The sequence below is a fragment of the Calonectris borealis genome, chromosome 3 (genome assembly GCF_964195595.1).
Source record: "Calonectris borealis chromosome 3, bCalBor7.hap1.2, whole genome shotgun sequence".
NCBI lineage: Eukaryota > Metazoa > Chordata > Aves > Procellariiformes > Procellariidae > Calonectris > Calonectris borealis.
This window is the reverse complement of record NC_134314.1, coordinates 6,821,896-6,838,395: the sequence shown is the minus strand read 5'-3', so window position 1 is coordinate 6,838,395 and position 16,500 is coordinate 6,821,896. Positions and strand designations below refer to the sequence as shown.

The 16,500-nt window shown below is 39.4% G+C and overlaps 1 protein-coding gene across 3 annotated transcripts in view; it reads left to right on the top strand.

The window, feature by feature from the left end:
- The window catches only part of RCAN2 (regulator of calcineurin 2), a 93,421-nt gene that overhangs the window by 49,013 nt on the left and 27,908 nt on the right, over positions 1 to 16,500 (top strand). The window contains exon 1 of one of the 3 annotated variants that reach the window (XM_075144918.1): positions 1,311 to 2,016. The exons of the other annotated variants lie outside the window; for them this stretch is intronic. Within the exon in view, the coding sequence (XP_075001019.1) occupies positions 1,930 to 2,016 (87 nt within the window). The 5' untranslated portion in view covers positions 1,311 to 1,929. Of the gene's footprint in view, positions 1 to 1,310; positions 2,017 to 16,500 lie in introns of those variants that run through there. 3 annotated transcript variants of the gene reach the window in all.

Sequence of the window (16,500 nt, the reverse complement as noted above, 5' to 3'; positions counted from 1 at the left end):
GTTAATTTCAAATTGTTTCCTAAAAGTCTTTTCCTATGGTTTATGAAAAAAATTGACAGTAATTAAGTGACTGGTGTACAGAACAATTGATTATCATGATAAACCGTATTGATTCATTTGCTGCCTTGTACTACCTTATCCATTTCTGTTGATCGGTATAGTCTTGGTCTGTAAAATCTTTAGTGCTGGGATATGTTTCTGTCCTGGTTCTGGATCTTAGTTTGTGATTACTGCTGAGGGGGCTACTACAAATGCAAGTTAAAAAGCAGGCAAATAATTTAATAGAACTTGGAAAAGAATGTTCTGATAAGAGATCTCAGCTTTTCTGTAACAGCATCTAACCTTACTGCCAGCTCGCAGGGGTAAAGAGTGGATTTCTCAGTGGAGGTTGTTCTGTCATCGGCTAACCTGGAATTCCCTGCGTTTACCAAACTTATGGCGCTGGCAAAAGAATAAGGCAGGAAGCTGGGTAGCTTGAGTCTAATCTGAAGCTGCTTCTGCTTTTAGGTGCCTGAATCCACAGTTTTGGTGCAGAGAACGTGATGTATTTTTCCCCAGGTGTCTTCATTTTGATTGCATTAAAGGTATGGTAGTCTGCAGCCCAAACTGACCGTGGTTCAGCATACGTGTCCGAGATAGTTCGCTACTGATATTTAAACTAGGTTGTCTAAAACTATGTGCAGCATCACAGAATGTGGTACAAACTGCAGTATTTGTCAATGAAGCGGAGTAAGCAGAACAGTCTCTTGCATTGAGCTATGTGCTGCTGCTAGGTTTATATCAACAGTTAAATATTTTAATTCTGCCTGTTAATCTGACTTATCCATAAATGTCATTTCTAGGCCTGCAACAATTAAAAGTAATTTATGGATCACAAGAATGAAACATTAGAGGAAAAATAATGGTGCAAGTCTGGGATAAAGATCAACTTTAGGAGCCCCAAATTTGTAGATATTTTATTTCTATCATTAAAAAATAAGCTTGCAAAGAATAAACAGACCACTGAGTCAGCAGGTATAAAACTTCTTCCCTTTCCTTAAATCTATTTCTTGTTACATTTGTGAAGGAGTAACCCTAAGGACAGATGGTGTACAGGTTGCCTAGTGTGAAGTCCTAATTTCAAGGCAAACTTTTCATGTTCTGTTCTTTGAAGGAGCATTGACTTCCAAATCACACACAGACATGCCTCTGATCTTTCTGAAGATGAGTCATAGTGCAACTTGTCTATCTAAGTGCAGGGATTGAATTTGCAGTATGCTGATCACTCCTGATGGTAGGACTAGATGTTCTCTAATCTCATGTGTGGGGTTATATAGCGTGCTTTATTAAAAAAGACTTAGAGCTACTAAAAGCAGAATGCTGAGGGTTTTGTTGGTTTTTTTTTCATGCTGTAGATTTTAAAGTATAATAAAGTAATGAATGTTACCCTGTGCTTAGCGGCTTTAAATGCTGGGTTAATTTACACTCAGAGTGAAGCTTTCAGTGTCAGGCAATCTTTTTTGCCAACATAAGCGCTCAGCTGAAACAACAGCTATGACTCAGTTGCCAGTGAACGCTGCTTGAATTGATTTAGTCCGAGTTCAGATTTAGCACATAATCATGTTCAATTTGATCCACTGTGCTGCCTAGAGATAAAAGGGTTGAAAAAATAGATTTAGCTTATGTCAGTCTTTGTGGTGATGTCATTGCCATGAGAGATGGAATAGCGCTGTTACTATGCTGTGCCTGCTCAGTTGGTGGGTGTACGAGGGAAAGGCAAGGAGCAACTCAGTTAAGTGCAAGAGCTCGTGTCGGAAGCTTGCAGTTATTGTCAGCATTGAAACAGAATTTTGGACTGTTCGATTGCAATACTGAATTGAAGATTTTTTTTTTTTTTCTTCCAATCATTTGTACTCTGAGGTTGCCTAACTCTGTGTACAAAAGGGGGGGATGCCAGCCCGTAGCATGGACTGTGATGTCTCCACTCTGGTTGCCTGTGGGGTTGATGTGGAGATTTTTGCCAACCAAGAGGTTAAGGTATGCGCCTACAATTCTTTTGTTACAGATGCTTCTTAGAAAAGCCTTTGGGAGCAATAGGCATTTGTATGTAGCAATTCAGATTAAGGAGGCAGATGAGATTCTGCTGCAGTAGTAAAAGACATGCAGTTAAAAAATCTGTTAATTAGAGGAGAGAAATGTGCCTGCTTTTTACTGTGTTTTGATAAGCTGAAAGAATAGGCTGGTGTTTACTCTTTAATGATACAAGAAATGGGTTATGTAACTGGCATCTGTGTATATGCATGTTTCATATTCATAACAAATCATTCATTGTTAATTTTGTTGAGTTATTTTTAGCCCAGTGTCACTTTTAGATCAGCCTTGCCATAAATGTTATTTATTGATGTTGATAATCATCAGATATTTTTACTCAGTTGAACAGTAGCTGTTTCTTTTCTTCAGATCCAAATCATGTATACAAGTATAAATTTTTTCTGAAGGGTTAAAAGTTTGTAGCAAGTATTTTGGTGCATCTGCAATATAACAGAATACAAAAAGTTGTGCATCTTGCATATCATATGAATACCTCAAAACCAATGCTTAAATCTAAGGCTTGATATGCTGGGCTCATTGTCTCTTGATTAGACAACGGCTGTAGAAAAGTCATTGTGTATAATTGCTTACTGCTGAAATCAATTATCTCTTTCATTTATTCTCATATTACTGCAAGAAAATCACTGCAAATTCAGTTTGAAAAAGGAATTTCAAGTATGCTTTTCACAGATCATCTGAAAGAGCTCACAGACGTAACACAGTGATATTCAGCAGTTTATTTAAAGGACAAAGATACAGACAACATTAGTTCCTAATCTGATTGTTCTTACTATGGAAAGAATGGAACAGGGAAAGAAAGGTTTTACAAATTAGAGGTCAGATTTTGAACCCCTGTTCTGTTTAATTCAGAGTCAAACACTGAAGCCAATGGAAATATCTGGAAATAAGCCCACTTTCATTTGCAAGAGGTTATGATGATTTTTATTTCCCTTTTAGTTTTACCAGGTAATATTATGTATACTTTGTATAGATGCTCTTGCGTTGCCAGCAAGAGGTTCTTCTTAATTTAAGAAGCTTTTTCTTAATAGTTTAATACTGGATTTAGAGTTGAAATAGTGAATTATTCAGAGGAATGGTTCAGGAGAGCAGGCTTGCCTGCATTGGGACATGTTTCCTGTAGTGTTTTGAAGTAGTAAAATGTTCGTCTGCTTATCCTTTTTTTTCTTCTTTTTTTACTTAAGAAGATATTTTTTTAAATTTAGGAATTACGCCTGCATTGATACGAGCTTGTACCTGGAGCAACTGTCTTTTAGTGTCTGGTCCATGTTCAACATAAGACTATGCAAGAAATTAAAGTTGTAGTGATCTTCTTGTATCCTTATTCATATGACTGTAGCAATGAGAAAGCAAAATTTTGGCTTCCATAAAATCAGCAGAAAGCTTTCCATTGACTTTGGTAAGACTTAGATTAGCCTGGTTTAAGCTGCAGCATCTGGAAAGTGTGGCCCAGGAACATGGAATAAAAGAGAACAAAAGGGTTACAGAGACATTACAGGAATTGTAATCCCTTTTATGTTACTTGGACTTTCTGTACTTTGTTTGCTTTGGTTAAAACTGCCTTTTTTTTTTTTTTCGTTTTGTCTGATGTCTGAATTAAAATGTTGAGTGCAAAGACTTCGGGTATATTTACAATGGAGACTGCACTGCAGACTGCACTGCAGCTTAGAAACGGGAAGTCTGCTTTGAAGTTGTCTGGCTCAGATGCTAGAAGCAGTCTGTCCTCGGTGACCCACAGCTCACTGCAGACTAATTTTCACTTAGTTGTCAACAAACTCGGTTGTGGAGGCTGTGTGCGGCGCTGCCGCAGCTAGGCTGCTTCCAGTGCTCAAGCCCGGCTAGCTCTGCGCTGATCCCCAGCCTTTCTCTACACAGCAGGCTGCAGTCTAGGCATCCTCCTGGTGAAAGTTTCAGCGCTACTGGTATTTTAAAGGTGGAGAGACCTACTGCTCTTTGCTCACTCCCAGGAGAATTGCAGCAAAAAAAAAAAATGTTTCTTTTTGTCTGCAAAAGGGGTGGACTTTTTTGTTGACAGTATGGTCACTGTTAACATAAAAATGTTTATGTTGACTTTAATAGGATGACGGGAACATCAAGCTTTAAGGTTAAAAAGGAAGGAGGCTGTTTCTGAGAAGAGATGGGTGTGGAAGTTGACATAAATGAGCAAAAGCAAGCACAGAAATCCTGCCTTCTCCCCCTCCCCTGTTCTCCGGTGTGCACCTCTCTGCCCAGCCCTTCTGCAGGTCAACTGGAAGGCACAAGTAGTATTGAAAACTGAAATCTAAGTTATTGTCCTTTCAGTTTTCTTCTGCTATAGATCTTTTCATGTAAAGGAAAGTTTTTTGTAGGGAACCTTCTCACTGTGTGAAGGGAATGTTTCTTCAGTGGTAGAACATATATTAAAGATTTCATGGTACATGTGGTACTTGGTGAGATTTGCTAAAACGAGCTATTAGTCCTGAAGAAGCAGTTCTCTGATGTCAGCAAGGATTGTGTTTAAGGTTTTAGGATATGCTTGCAGCATAGCTTACTTTATTTCAATTTAGGGTTAGAACTGAAGTGAGGCTTTGGAGAAGAATGCTGGCTGTACTGAGCCATCGTTGTCCTGCTTGCGGCATGTGGGTTGGATGCACCTGGGAGGCTGACCGCAGCCAGCAGGCTGAAGAGGGGGACAGACAGGAGCTGCCCCGATTGCAGTGGAAAAGCCGGGTATGTGTTCGGGCTGCAGAGCAGGAGCTCTCGCAGCAGGTGACAATGGTGACTCCTTGAAGTTGCTGCTTCTCAAGAGCAGCGGCCCTTCAGTGCTGGGGAATTCTTACACAGAGAGGCAACGTCTGCTACTGGGCACTGGGCTTGGAGTGGAGTGAGTTGCTTAGCTTATTGCTGCTTTTCCACCTATGGAAGTGACCTTATTCTGTAAGCATTATGCTCTTAGCATCTGGCAGACAGGCTCGGAAATACTCTTTTTTTCTGTTTGGCCTCTGGAATAGGAGAGTCATTACTTAGTACTGAAGGCAAAGCTTTTTAGTTTCAGCATTTGGAGTGGCTCATCCTTTCAACAAACAGAGACTTGTATGGATGCCCTGAGACTGGCAGCTGGCCCACAGCACTGACACCGTTGGTTTACCATCCATGAACCCATCCAACAGGCCTTTCGGTTTTGATCAGCTGCTGCTTTGAATTGTCTTTTATAATCCAAAAATTGGGTCAGGCTAATCAACATGCTGCTAACTGTACAGTGCCAGTGTATCAGGAGCTAGTAATGTTGAGAAGGCAACTATAGAAATCACAACGTGCAGTTCTGCTTTGAAGTTCACCTGGATAATTAAAATTCTTCTTTCGGTGCCTCTAGATGATAATTTTATGTAATGATGTTTGTTACATAAGGAATTAGCTAATGAATATCTTGTTTATTTCTAATAGAGAAATTCCAGACATCACTGAAACAGTGGAAGAGGATTTAAACTCATATTTCTTACTCTAAGCAAGATATTCTTATATTATTAATTCTTCATGTTCTCTCTTCACACGCACGTTATGTTCACACGCACCATTCCGCTAGGCAACAAGGTATGATTGGGACAACGAGGCACTACTGTAATAGAGAAGAAACACTAATGATCCAGACTGATCAAATTTGTATCTGAAGACAGCAATGTAAAGTAATGTGGATAGGACCATTATCTTAATGCAAGCAAAAAACAATGTGGACACGAGCCAGGCAGCAAAGGGAAATAGTAGAAATAGTTTCACTGTTTTGACCGTATTGCTTTGGGGGATTAATCCCCATTGGAACAGGATCTCTGCCAATCTGTAAACTCATTATTCAGTTCAAACGCTCCAGCGAGCACTCTGCTAATACTAGTTGTTGGGGATGGATGATTTGGAGATCAGTCATTGCCCTGCAGTTGCCTGTGAGAGGTTTAGCAGTCTAACATCTTATCTAAACTGCTGAGGTCTAGAGAGCAAAAGCATACAAGGTTCCTGTGTTTTTTCCTCCCTGCTTCAATTCTCCATTTGTAAAAGTGGCTCATTCACAGAGATGTTGTGAGGTTTAAAGTTTAAGTGCTGTAACACTAGAGTCAAGTGAAGAAAGCTGTAGAAAAAGGGAGGAGTGTTGCCCGTCTGGGTACTGCCAGCTGCCCAATGGCAGAAATCATGACTTGTTGGGAGAGTTTCAGGGTTTCTATTTCCAAATTCTTCTCCTTAGCCACGTGAGCTTGATTTGTGGGAAGAGGCTGTTGCACAGTCATAAGACTGCACAGACTGGGGCTATAAGGAGGAAACCAAACAACAGCATGACTACCAAAAATACCCCGACGGGTTGAAAGGACTGCTTTATAACTTCTTCTGTTAGTATTTACTGTACCTGATAGTTCTTTCTATTTGCAAATAATGTTGCATCTGTGAAATCTTTAAGATCCAATAATTCTGCTTGGGAAATAGATATATATGTCTTTTGATGTCTGCTTACTGTCTGTCTTCATCAGTAACAAAGAGGAAGAATGAAAACACTTAGCTTTCTTGCTCATTTATTCCATCTGTTTTAACGCTTTTAAAATAAGACTGGTTTGGAGAGAAAAGTGCAACCTCTTTTTCTACGGTGTTCAAAAAGCTGTGATACTGATATAACAGATGTAAAATAAGAGAGTTAGAAAGATAAAATACGTCACCTTCATTTTTTAAGAGGTTTGGAATCTATTTTTTTATATAAAGCACTAGTTGTTATGTTGTAAATATGAGAAAATTTCAAAAGCAAGAGAAATATTTGGTACCTAAATAAGCAGGTACATGTCCAGAGAGATAGTTTCCACTTTTAATTGAATGGTAGCACTGTTCTCGCTGTTCTTCAAAAGGTCCCAGAAGCTGTAGTGCTGTTTCCAGCACGTTGACCCTGCTGCATGGCTTCAGTGTCAGCGCTGAGAGACTCTGAGTCAGCAAACCTGGGGCTCATGCACCCAGTGCTACTGCAGACTGAGGCACTGGGTAACCTGTGTTACAGAAATAGTTTAGGCTTTGCCTTTGTCCTTCTAACAGCCCCTGTGTGAAGGCAACTGAACCCTTAAGAAGTTTCCAAACAAGAAATGATACAATGGTAAGACTTCTAAGGGTTGTGATGTGCCCCTTAGGCTTACCTTCAATTATTTGTATTTGCTTCTTGCCTGACTCAGAGGAAGTCAAGCTGTTACACTGGAGGTCCTTATGCACCTCTGAACATGGCATGCTTTCTGCTTATCATTCTTCACTCTTTTAATATTAAGAGAGTGAACAGCAGAAGAAGTCAGAGGTTTTGTATTCTTTTTGATCCTCCTTTCTGTTGGAATTCACATAAAGATATTTCGTTTTCATAAGGATAATTAGACAATGAGCGATTTGTGGTCGAAAGAAAATAAGTAACAGCTAGAATGTGTTACTAGAAGGTGTAGCATTAATCCAAGGCAGGTAATGAGGTAAGATGGACCTTGCAATTATACTGATAAATGGCCAGGCCTATGTGAGGAACAATGAAGAGATGATGATTTTATTTAGCATATTTGAAGAATTAATCAGTACAGCTGTAGATTGAGGGACTTTTAATACACATGCAAGTGCGATACTGATTTTTCATTAAATAATTACTTTGCTTAGAATTCCCAGAAGAACCTGGAGAGGTGAAGTACCCAAATTCTTTCTGTTTTTCTCAAAAAATTGTTACAAGGGCATATTGTTTTTAGGTCTATAGTGATCTAGTCTCTTTCTTCTCTAAAGGTACTGTATATGTGCACTGTTTTGACTCAAGCTTTACTGATACTGTTTGCTGCTTCTTAGCATGATATAAGCTTTGATACTGAGAGAAGTTGCAGGTTTTGAGGCAGAGGTGTGCACCAGTCTTGTGTGTGTGTATCTCTTTAATAATTTTTTTTCACCTAGATTAATAGATATGCTTTATGGTTGTCAGTTCTTCCTTTAATATATTCTAGAGATGATTCTACCAAAGGTGTTTAACAATCTACTTCGTTTTGATCGTTCATGTGCTGAACATATTTGCTTTGGAAGATATTATCTAATCATATGTTAGAATGCAAACAACCATGACAGTGTGGTCTCGAGCAGTGAATTCTTCCTTGGTGAAGAGATGTTGAACATGAAGAGTACCATAGTTTATCAAACACTTGGCTAACGCACAAGCTGCCAAGGTCCAGAAACTGGCCAAGCTAAGCCTCTAGTCAGTACTCAGTTGCTGCAGGATTTTGTGTTTTCTTTCCACGATTTATAGTGGTGCCAGGACTGTGTGCGGGGGATTTTCCTGAAAATTTCCCCCATTAATATGGCTAAGAGTCAATAAGCACCTTCTCCTTCTAAATGCCAACAGAATTAAAATTTTTCCCATGGGAGACTTCTGAGACTGTACTGTCTAACCCTCCTTGAAGTAACTATTTATTGACTTCCTAGTGTGGATCTCGACTCTTTTGTTTGGTGTAGATCATTCAGATGAGCCTCAATTGCTGCTAGCTTGAGGCATGACAGCTTAGCTGCCCTCTGCATTAACTGCAGTATAGGATATTATAATTATTTATTTTTTTCTGGCCAAATAGTAAACTTCTCCTCTTTTTTTTCTCATTGACAATGCTTCTAAAATGCACGTGCAGCCATCAAGTTCGGCTCCAGCCTATGCTTTCCATCTAGAATTCAAGTTGATTTCTGCTTTGTTCATGTTAATTCCTGAAAGCACAGATCGCCTTCTCACAACACCAGTGTCCTTGTGATGCATTTAACTGCCCTCATTTGGAGTTTCTGTTGGTGCTGAATCAAGGAGAAACATTTTGTTGCAGCAGCTCTGACGGAGTGAACAGCCCCACTGTCCTTGCAGGCTGTCTGCCCAGCAAACTGCGCAACAGGGAACCACATAGATGGGCCTGTGCAGAGCTGGGTGCTGCAGCTGCTGTTTACATCTCCATGGCAGCATGTGTCTCTCTTCTGCACTCCTGGAGTTGCTGAAAAACCTCAAAGTGGCGTTACGGATAAAAAGCTCCAAGTATTTTCATTTGCAGATGGAGAACTAAGGAACCAGGAAATAAGTTTTCTGATTAGGAAGCTGGCTGGGAATGTATCAGATCTGGTGTAATTAATAATCCTTGTTTTTAATAATTGGGTTCTGTAGATGTTCAATCTCAAATGCTGTTTGAGCTCTAGATGATTTCCAGAGAGCAAGGAGTTTTCCTTAATTGCTAGCTGGTTTTTGGGTTTTTTTGGGAATTAGCCCAAACTTGCTACCTTTCAGAATCTGCCTGAGATTCTGGCAGCACCTGGAAGGACAAATGGACTTTATCTTGCAGGATGGTTTCATATTTAGCAGGAGAAATGTACTGCAGCAGGGAGGAGCCTCCAGTTTTGCAACACTGGATAGTCCTATCTGTTGAAATAATAGTCACTGAGCTGAGAAACGTGATGAACCTGTGGTGCTCAGAGCAGTTATCAGTGGGCAGCTTTACACTGTCATTTCTTCAGCTCAATTTGTCACTTGTGGAAGTATCTGTCTGCTTCTTATAGTGCAGTGAGTAATCTTGATACGTTAGCCACAAAAGGTGGAGGCATTCAGACAGCTGAATCATGCAACATGAGTTCTGCTGTGTCACACCTATGTCATGGCCAGAGAAGTGGCAACCTTGCAGAAATCTCATTTGTCCTTTTATTCATGAGGTCAGATGTGCTGGTGTGCAGGCAGATGAACAAATTATGGTAAAAGAACTGCTAATCCTCTCAAGAAATGGAATTCCATTTATGGAGGAGACAGGAAGAAGATTGTTTCATTTGCTGCGTTAAGTCTTGCTCCAAGTTTATCAACCTCAAGTTTCATCGTCCTTTGCTGCATATTCTGACAAGGTTGCTGCATATGCTGACAAGGTTCATTCAGTTTTGGTTACTTTTCCATGTTTCTCAGAGAAAACCAGTAAGTAAACCAATAAGAATACAAACTTTCTCATTGTCTCAATAATTAGAACTATATTAGAACCACCACTTCTCTGTAGCTGTTGATCTGATGTTGGGTCCTTTTGGTTTTTTTTGTTTTTTTGGGGGGGTTTATTATTTCATTTGCTAGTGCTGATTTAAAAAAAAAAAAAAACCACTGTCAGAAATGGCCTTTCTCCCTCAAAGAGGAACATTTATTTATGAGAAGCGAGTATCTTTAAGGAACAGGTCATAGGTGGAAGTCCTCTGAGCTGTGGTTTATAACATAAGGGAGGAGGAAAGCAGCTGGTTATTCAAAAAGGTGGCTGAAATGAGAAGGGGAAGCATGGGGTATCAGAGGAGGGAAGTCAGTATGATGATAAGAGCTTTTTTTTTTTCCCCCCATCAGAAGCGCCTCTGTGGTGCAAGACCAAGAACGGAGAAACTCTTGCGGAGGCTGTGGCAGGCCTTCTTATTGAGTGGGTGACAGAGGCAGAGAAGTTTGGGATGGAGGGAGAATTGATAGAAAAAAGAATAATCGGGGGAAGACCAAGGTGAGAACAGAGGACTTTGACTTCTCATGGTATAGTGGAATGATTTGGGGACTCTGAGAGCAGAAGCTGACACAAGATGTCAGATGAAACCAGGTGATGGTCAAAAAGAGGAGGACTTTGTGACAAAGCTTTTACCAAGCAGGTGTTAGCATCATTGAAACCTTAGATAAATTAATCTTGAAAGTTCATCTACTTCCCTGAAAGCACCTTCCACAGGCTTCCATTCTTCCTCCAGGTAACAAAATCCCTTTGTGAACTGTTATTCTGGGCTGCTGTCCCCCTCCTTTCAACTCCCTCCTCAAAACTTTTTGGTGTTAAATGTCTTACAAGAAATTAAGTGATTGAATGTGGCTAGACTAAGCTACATATGCATGCGTGGAACAGAATATATTTCTGTAAACGCTAAAAAAAAAAAAATCTATTCTCTTTTCATATATCTTATTCCCACCTTCTCTGTCTTCCTTTCTGCTTCATCCTGGAATGTAAGAAGGAATTGTGTGTTTCCCCTTGTGGTTGTTGTCCAGTGTGGTAAATGATACTAGAAATAAACAATACTTTCTAAATTGTTGAAGGTGTCCAAACAGTAAGTGATACAGTAAGATGTGATATATCAAATTATGAGAATGTTCTGGGCATACTTTTTTCAGCAAATGGAGATAGGTAATTTGTATTTGATTTTAGGTTTTGATCCTAGCAATTAAGGAAGAAATTAATAATGGCAAGGGCTTTTGGTGAAAATTTATTTTGAAGAAAGCTTTTGAAATAAAGAAAGTCTGAGATGAGATGAACAAGGAAAATTATTTTTTTGAAAAGTCATTTTCAGCAACCTTATGGAGCTGGTAAATAGCGTCTCCTAAGAAGATTATCTGAGAGACTGAGAAGTGCATGAGAATTAGCAGTTAAGGAGGCACTTTTGAATGCATAATGGAGATTATCCGTCCTGATGCAAAGGACAGATGGGACGTACATTAAGAGACTGTTATGGCTAGATCAGATACTCCTTTTGCTTTACAGCAGTTTAAGGATTTATATATAAAGAGAAAACCAAGTGTGCAAAATCACAAAATGAGTTTCAGTTAGCAGAGGATTTAAAGAAGAACAAGGAAATTCCTGTGATGCATAAAAAGTAAAAGGAAAACAATGTGCAAATCCATTAACAGCAAGAAGACAGCACATAACGAACAATGCAGGGAGGGTTAAGTTATGACTGATTTTGTATGTTTCAGTCTGTATAAAGAGCTTGACAGATAATCGGCTAAATTAATAGAAACAAACAAACAAACAAACAAAAATCCCTAGTAGTGGCCAGAGCAGAGAAAAACTGCTAAACATACAGAGAGGTAAGGTAAAGTTACTCAAGTGTACAGGACCCGATAAAATCTACCAAAGCATGCTTTCCACTATTTGAAATTATCTTTGAGAGTTCATAGGTTACAGAGAGACTGCTGAGGATGGGAGATGGGAAGAAATAGCATTTGTGTTTAGAAGGAGGAGGGGGAGAAAGGCCTGGATAATTACAGATAATTTTATCTAACTTGAATTCTGGGAAGTAAGTTTGTAAGTACTTCGGAATTAATTAGGCTTGGGTTGTCTAGAGCAAATCATGTCAAATAAATATGCGTTCCTTGTTTGACAGGGCAACTGGATAAGTGGGATAAAGGAGATGTGGAAGATGGATATTTTGACTAAATCTTTCACGCTGTTCAACAAGTCATTTTCATAAGTAATCTACAGTCTAAATATAATTTCCATAAGGTGGGTGCATAGTTGTTTAAAAAATGTCTAAAACAGAAGTGGTTCATTCTGAAAGAGTGAAGGCATTTAAGTAGACAAGCTCACGTGTTTCTTCCTGGAACCAGGTTGACATTAACAATACCAGTCAACAGAGAAAAACCTTAAAAAAATGTGTGGATGACACTGTGCTGGTGGGGCAGGGTCAAAATTCTGAACAACCTTAAATTAAGCAACAGGATGATATTCAGTTATTCGATATTCACTGCAAAGGAGTACACTTAAAGAAATCAAAATTACAGCTGTATAAAGAAATTCACGTGTCTAAACAGTTGTGGGATGTAAATCTCTTCAGTTCTAGTGAATTGCAATGAGTAATAGTCAGCAGTGTCATATTTTTGTAATCAAAACAAATACAGAATCGCAGAATGGTTTGGGTTGGAAGGGACCTTTAAAGATCATCTTGCCATGGGCAGGGACATCTTCCACTAGATCAGGTTGCTCAGAGCCCCATCCAACCTGACTTTGAACTTCTCTGGGCAACCTGTGCCAGTGTCTCACCACCCTCATCGTAAGGAATTTCTTCCTTATGTCCAATCTAAATCTACCCTCTTTCAGTTTAAAACTGTTGCCCCTTGTCCTGTCACTACAGGCCCTGGTAAAAAGTATTTCTCCATCTTTCTTATAAGCCCTCTTTAACTATTGAAAGGCCGCAATAAGGTCTCCCTGGAGCCTTCTCTTCTCCAGGCTGAAGAACCCCAACTCTCTCAGCCTTTCCTCATAGGAGAGGTGTTCCATCCCCCTGATCCTTTTCATGGCTCTCCTCTGGACCCGGTCCAACAGGTCCATGTCTTTCTTGTGCTGAGGACCTGTGGTAGGACCCCAGAGCTGGACGCAGCACTGCAGGTGGGGTCTCACCAGAGCAGAGGGGCAGAATCACCTCCCTTGACCTGCTGGCCATGCTTCTTGTTATGCAGCCCAGGATATGTTTTCCTGCATGTAATTTCTGGATGTACGGAAGATACTACATATCACTTATTCTCTCTCTTCCGTACATTCATGCTGGGCTACCGTGGCTAGTTTTCAGTGTGCTCTAAAGCAAATGCAGACAACTGGAGAGAACGTGGCAAAGCTGCAAGAGCATTAGAAGCTTAGCAAAGAGGCCAGGATGGCAGCCCTTCTGATGGTGCTGTTACAGCACTTAAACTCTTCTGGTATAGCTAATTATCGGTTATTCTGTGGGGAGGTTATTCCACTTCTTGAAGTTGTTACAGAGCCTAGGTTTGTGGAATAAAAGTCTAGTCCCACTTGCTGCTTGGATAGTGGTTTGCAAGAGGCAGGTACTTTCTGACTGTTGTCAAGCTGACTGAAAGCTCTCGAGTTGTGGGTATTGTTGTGGTGTTCTTGAGCTCATTAATTCTGCTGAGTGGTAAGTTTATTATTTTGGGTTCTGTGCTAATGTGGCCATTGGTGAGTTTAAGTAAGCTTGCCTATTGCAGGTGTGCCGTTTGTCTCTTCAGGCTGGTTAGACTTTTCAGATGCACATTTGTTGTCTAAAAATGGGATTTCGTGTTGCTATCTTCTTTACAGATCCTAAGAAAACTACTGAAGAGTGAAAGGTAGTATCTTTATCTTTAGAAACAGCTCATTATATTAGAGGAATTCCAGGGCTCTGCGACCAGCCAGCTTTCTGCAGGTTACTGCTAGTCCTTGAACCATAATCTGAGAATCGTTGAACTAAAAAAAATTCTTATTAATCACGACAGCTGGGAGCAAGGCCAAATGCTGGGCCATAATAATAATAAGTACGCTGCTTATGTTAGACAGAAGTAAATTATTGGCATACTTAAAGTTTTAGAGGTTTGGGAAGTTGATGCATTTTTGTCTGAATTTTTAAAATAAATTAATAAAGAGGAAAGCTGTTTAGATATTTATTTCTTGCTTTTGTAGCAGATAACTAGACTGAAACTGTTGAAAAACTGTAGTGATTTAAGCTACCTGTCCACAATATTAACTCCCAAAGTAGTGATGTATCTTGGGGTAGGAGAAAGAGCTTGGTGTCACTAAGTATTGCTGAATAAAAATACTTGCTTGGCTTACAGTAGCAGTCCCGAAACAGGAGATTACTGAATGCATACTGCATCCTAGAAAACAATACAGAATATTTTTGAATGTCATTGGCTTGGTATTTGCTAAAATTTCTGCTTAAGCTTTAACTATTTTATATAGGTTTATAGTTTATATAGTTTTATAATGAAACAGAAGCAGAGCAGATGGACTTTAAGAAAAGGTTTAAAATGTCTTGGATAAGGAGAATTTACTTTGGGAATAAGTAATTGGTATAGGTATGGTAAAATGATAATTTATAGGAGTGTATAAGTCTGTGTAAAATAAAGTAAGTGGTTGATAATAGCTGCAGATTGGTATATCTTGAACTACTGTATTTTGAGATCATTTATCTATAGGAACATATCTTTGCTTTCAACCTCTTTTGATTTATTCTCCCCTAAATGTTTTCCATCAAATTTGAGGTTTATATGTAGCAAGTCTAGATCTACTGTGTTTCTGATTTAAATACCCCTTAGAAAGAGTCTGTGGACTGCACTAAGGGACTTGTGGGATGAACTTGTTCACTTTTAGTTGATAATTTGTCCTTCTTAATTAAATATTAGTATCCCATACTGATTAAGTAAACAGTTCAACTGAAATTGAAAAGTGTAAATTCTGTTTTTGAGGCTACAACTGACACTGCTTCTGCAGCGTAGTGATTTGCAGACAGATGCAGGTGAAGTCCGTACATCAGGCTGGGTGGTCTGGGAGACCCTCTCCTTTTGAAGATGTAACCTCAGTAGGGAACAGGTTGCTTCCCTTTATTTTGACTGACTAGTTCCCCCGAAATTGGTAGTCCCAAGTCTTCTCATGTCACTTAGAATCTATTTGCACCAAACTTTAATGCTTTGAAAATCTCATTGACCTCAAGGCCAGACTCCTTGAGTCTACACGTTTGTCTCCCACTCTGCAATACACACATTATGGACTTGCATAATGGATCGCAAAGGACGTACCTTTCTTTGACACAGAGACAGTGTGAAACAGTGCCACAGGGCAAGACACTAGGCTCTACGGGATACTAATTATTTTTATATGTCCTACTTATTTTTAAAAAACTTGCTTATAAAAACAATAAAATCTACATTTGGTTACCACTCTGCTTGCCAGTCACTGGGCTCGTTGCCTTCGTACTGATTGCTCTGGATACAAGCTTCTATGAAGAGCGGCTTCAGTTTCATAATGCCAGTCCAGTATCATTTTAATATCATGCTGTTACTGATATATTTTTCACATCAGGAAATGAAAATTATTTTGATGAAGAGCAGTGCCGTTTTTAGCTGTAAGATAGGATTAGTCTAGTTTCCAATTCTTGTTTCTAAACAAAATCTGTGCCAACTGGAAATTATCCAGTTGGTTGAAAAATGACGTGGGAGCAGTTTGGTCAGGAATATTTGCTTTTTCACCCTGGGGTTTCTTCCATCTGCCTAATAAAACAATTATATCACTGTAAGACTGAAATTCCCTCGTCCATGTCCTGTCTGGTATTAGACAGTACTAGCGGCTGGTGAGGCAGATAGAAACCATTGCTTCTTTTTCTGCCCTTACGTACCTGATACAGAGCCCGGGTCTGTCATCTCAGTAACTCCTTTTTGCGTGCTGGGAAGCTGCTTACCAAGTCCATCCAAAACCTCTCTTCTGGCCAATTTTCTGAAATGTGCTAAAGTCTTGCTTTCATTAGGTACTATAACACCATAAAGTTCTAGAGGCTAATTAAGCATTGTGGTATATATTGGAAATGAAAATATGCTGTTGATCACTGTATAGCATTTCTTTGGTATTTCAGCATCTGTGATGGGCAAGAAAACAGCCTCTCAAAGTGTAAAAATATTTCAAGCACATTTTTTTTACTGAAGTTTATTCAAACTGGAAAGCATCTTAAGTTTTTTGTAGGACAAAGCTTAAACAGGTGTTACAGTGACAATATAGAAAAAGCATGGAGGGAAGAGTGTACCATCTCTGTTTATGCAGATGCTTTCCATTCATTTTCTGCTATGAGGTGCAAAATCAAATTCACAGGTAAACTTTTCAGTGTGATAACAACATTAAGGTCAATTATACCCAGAAGATTATAGCTCATCTGAGGGTC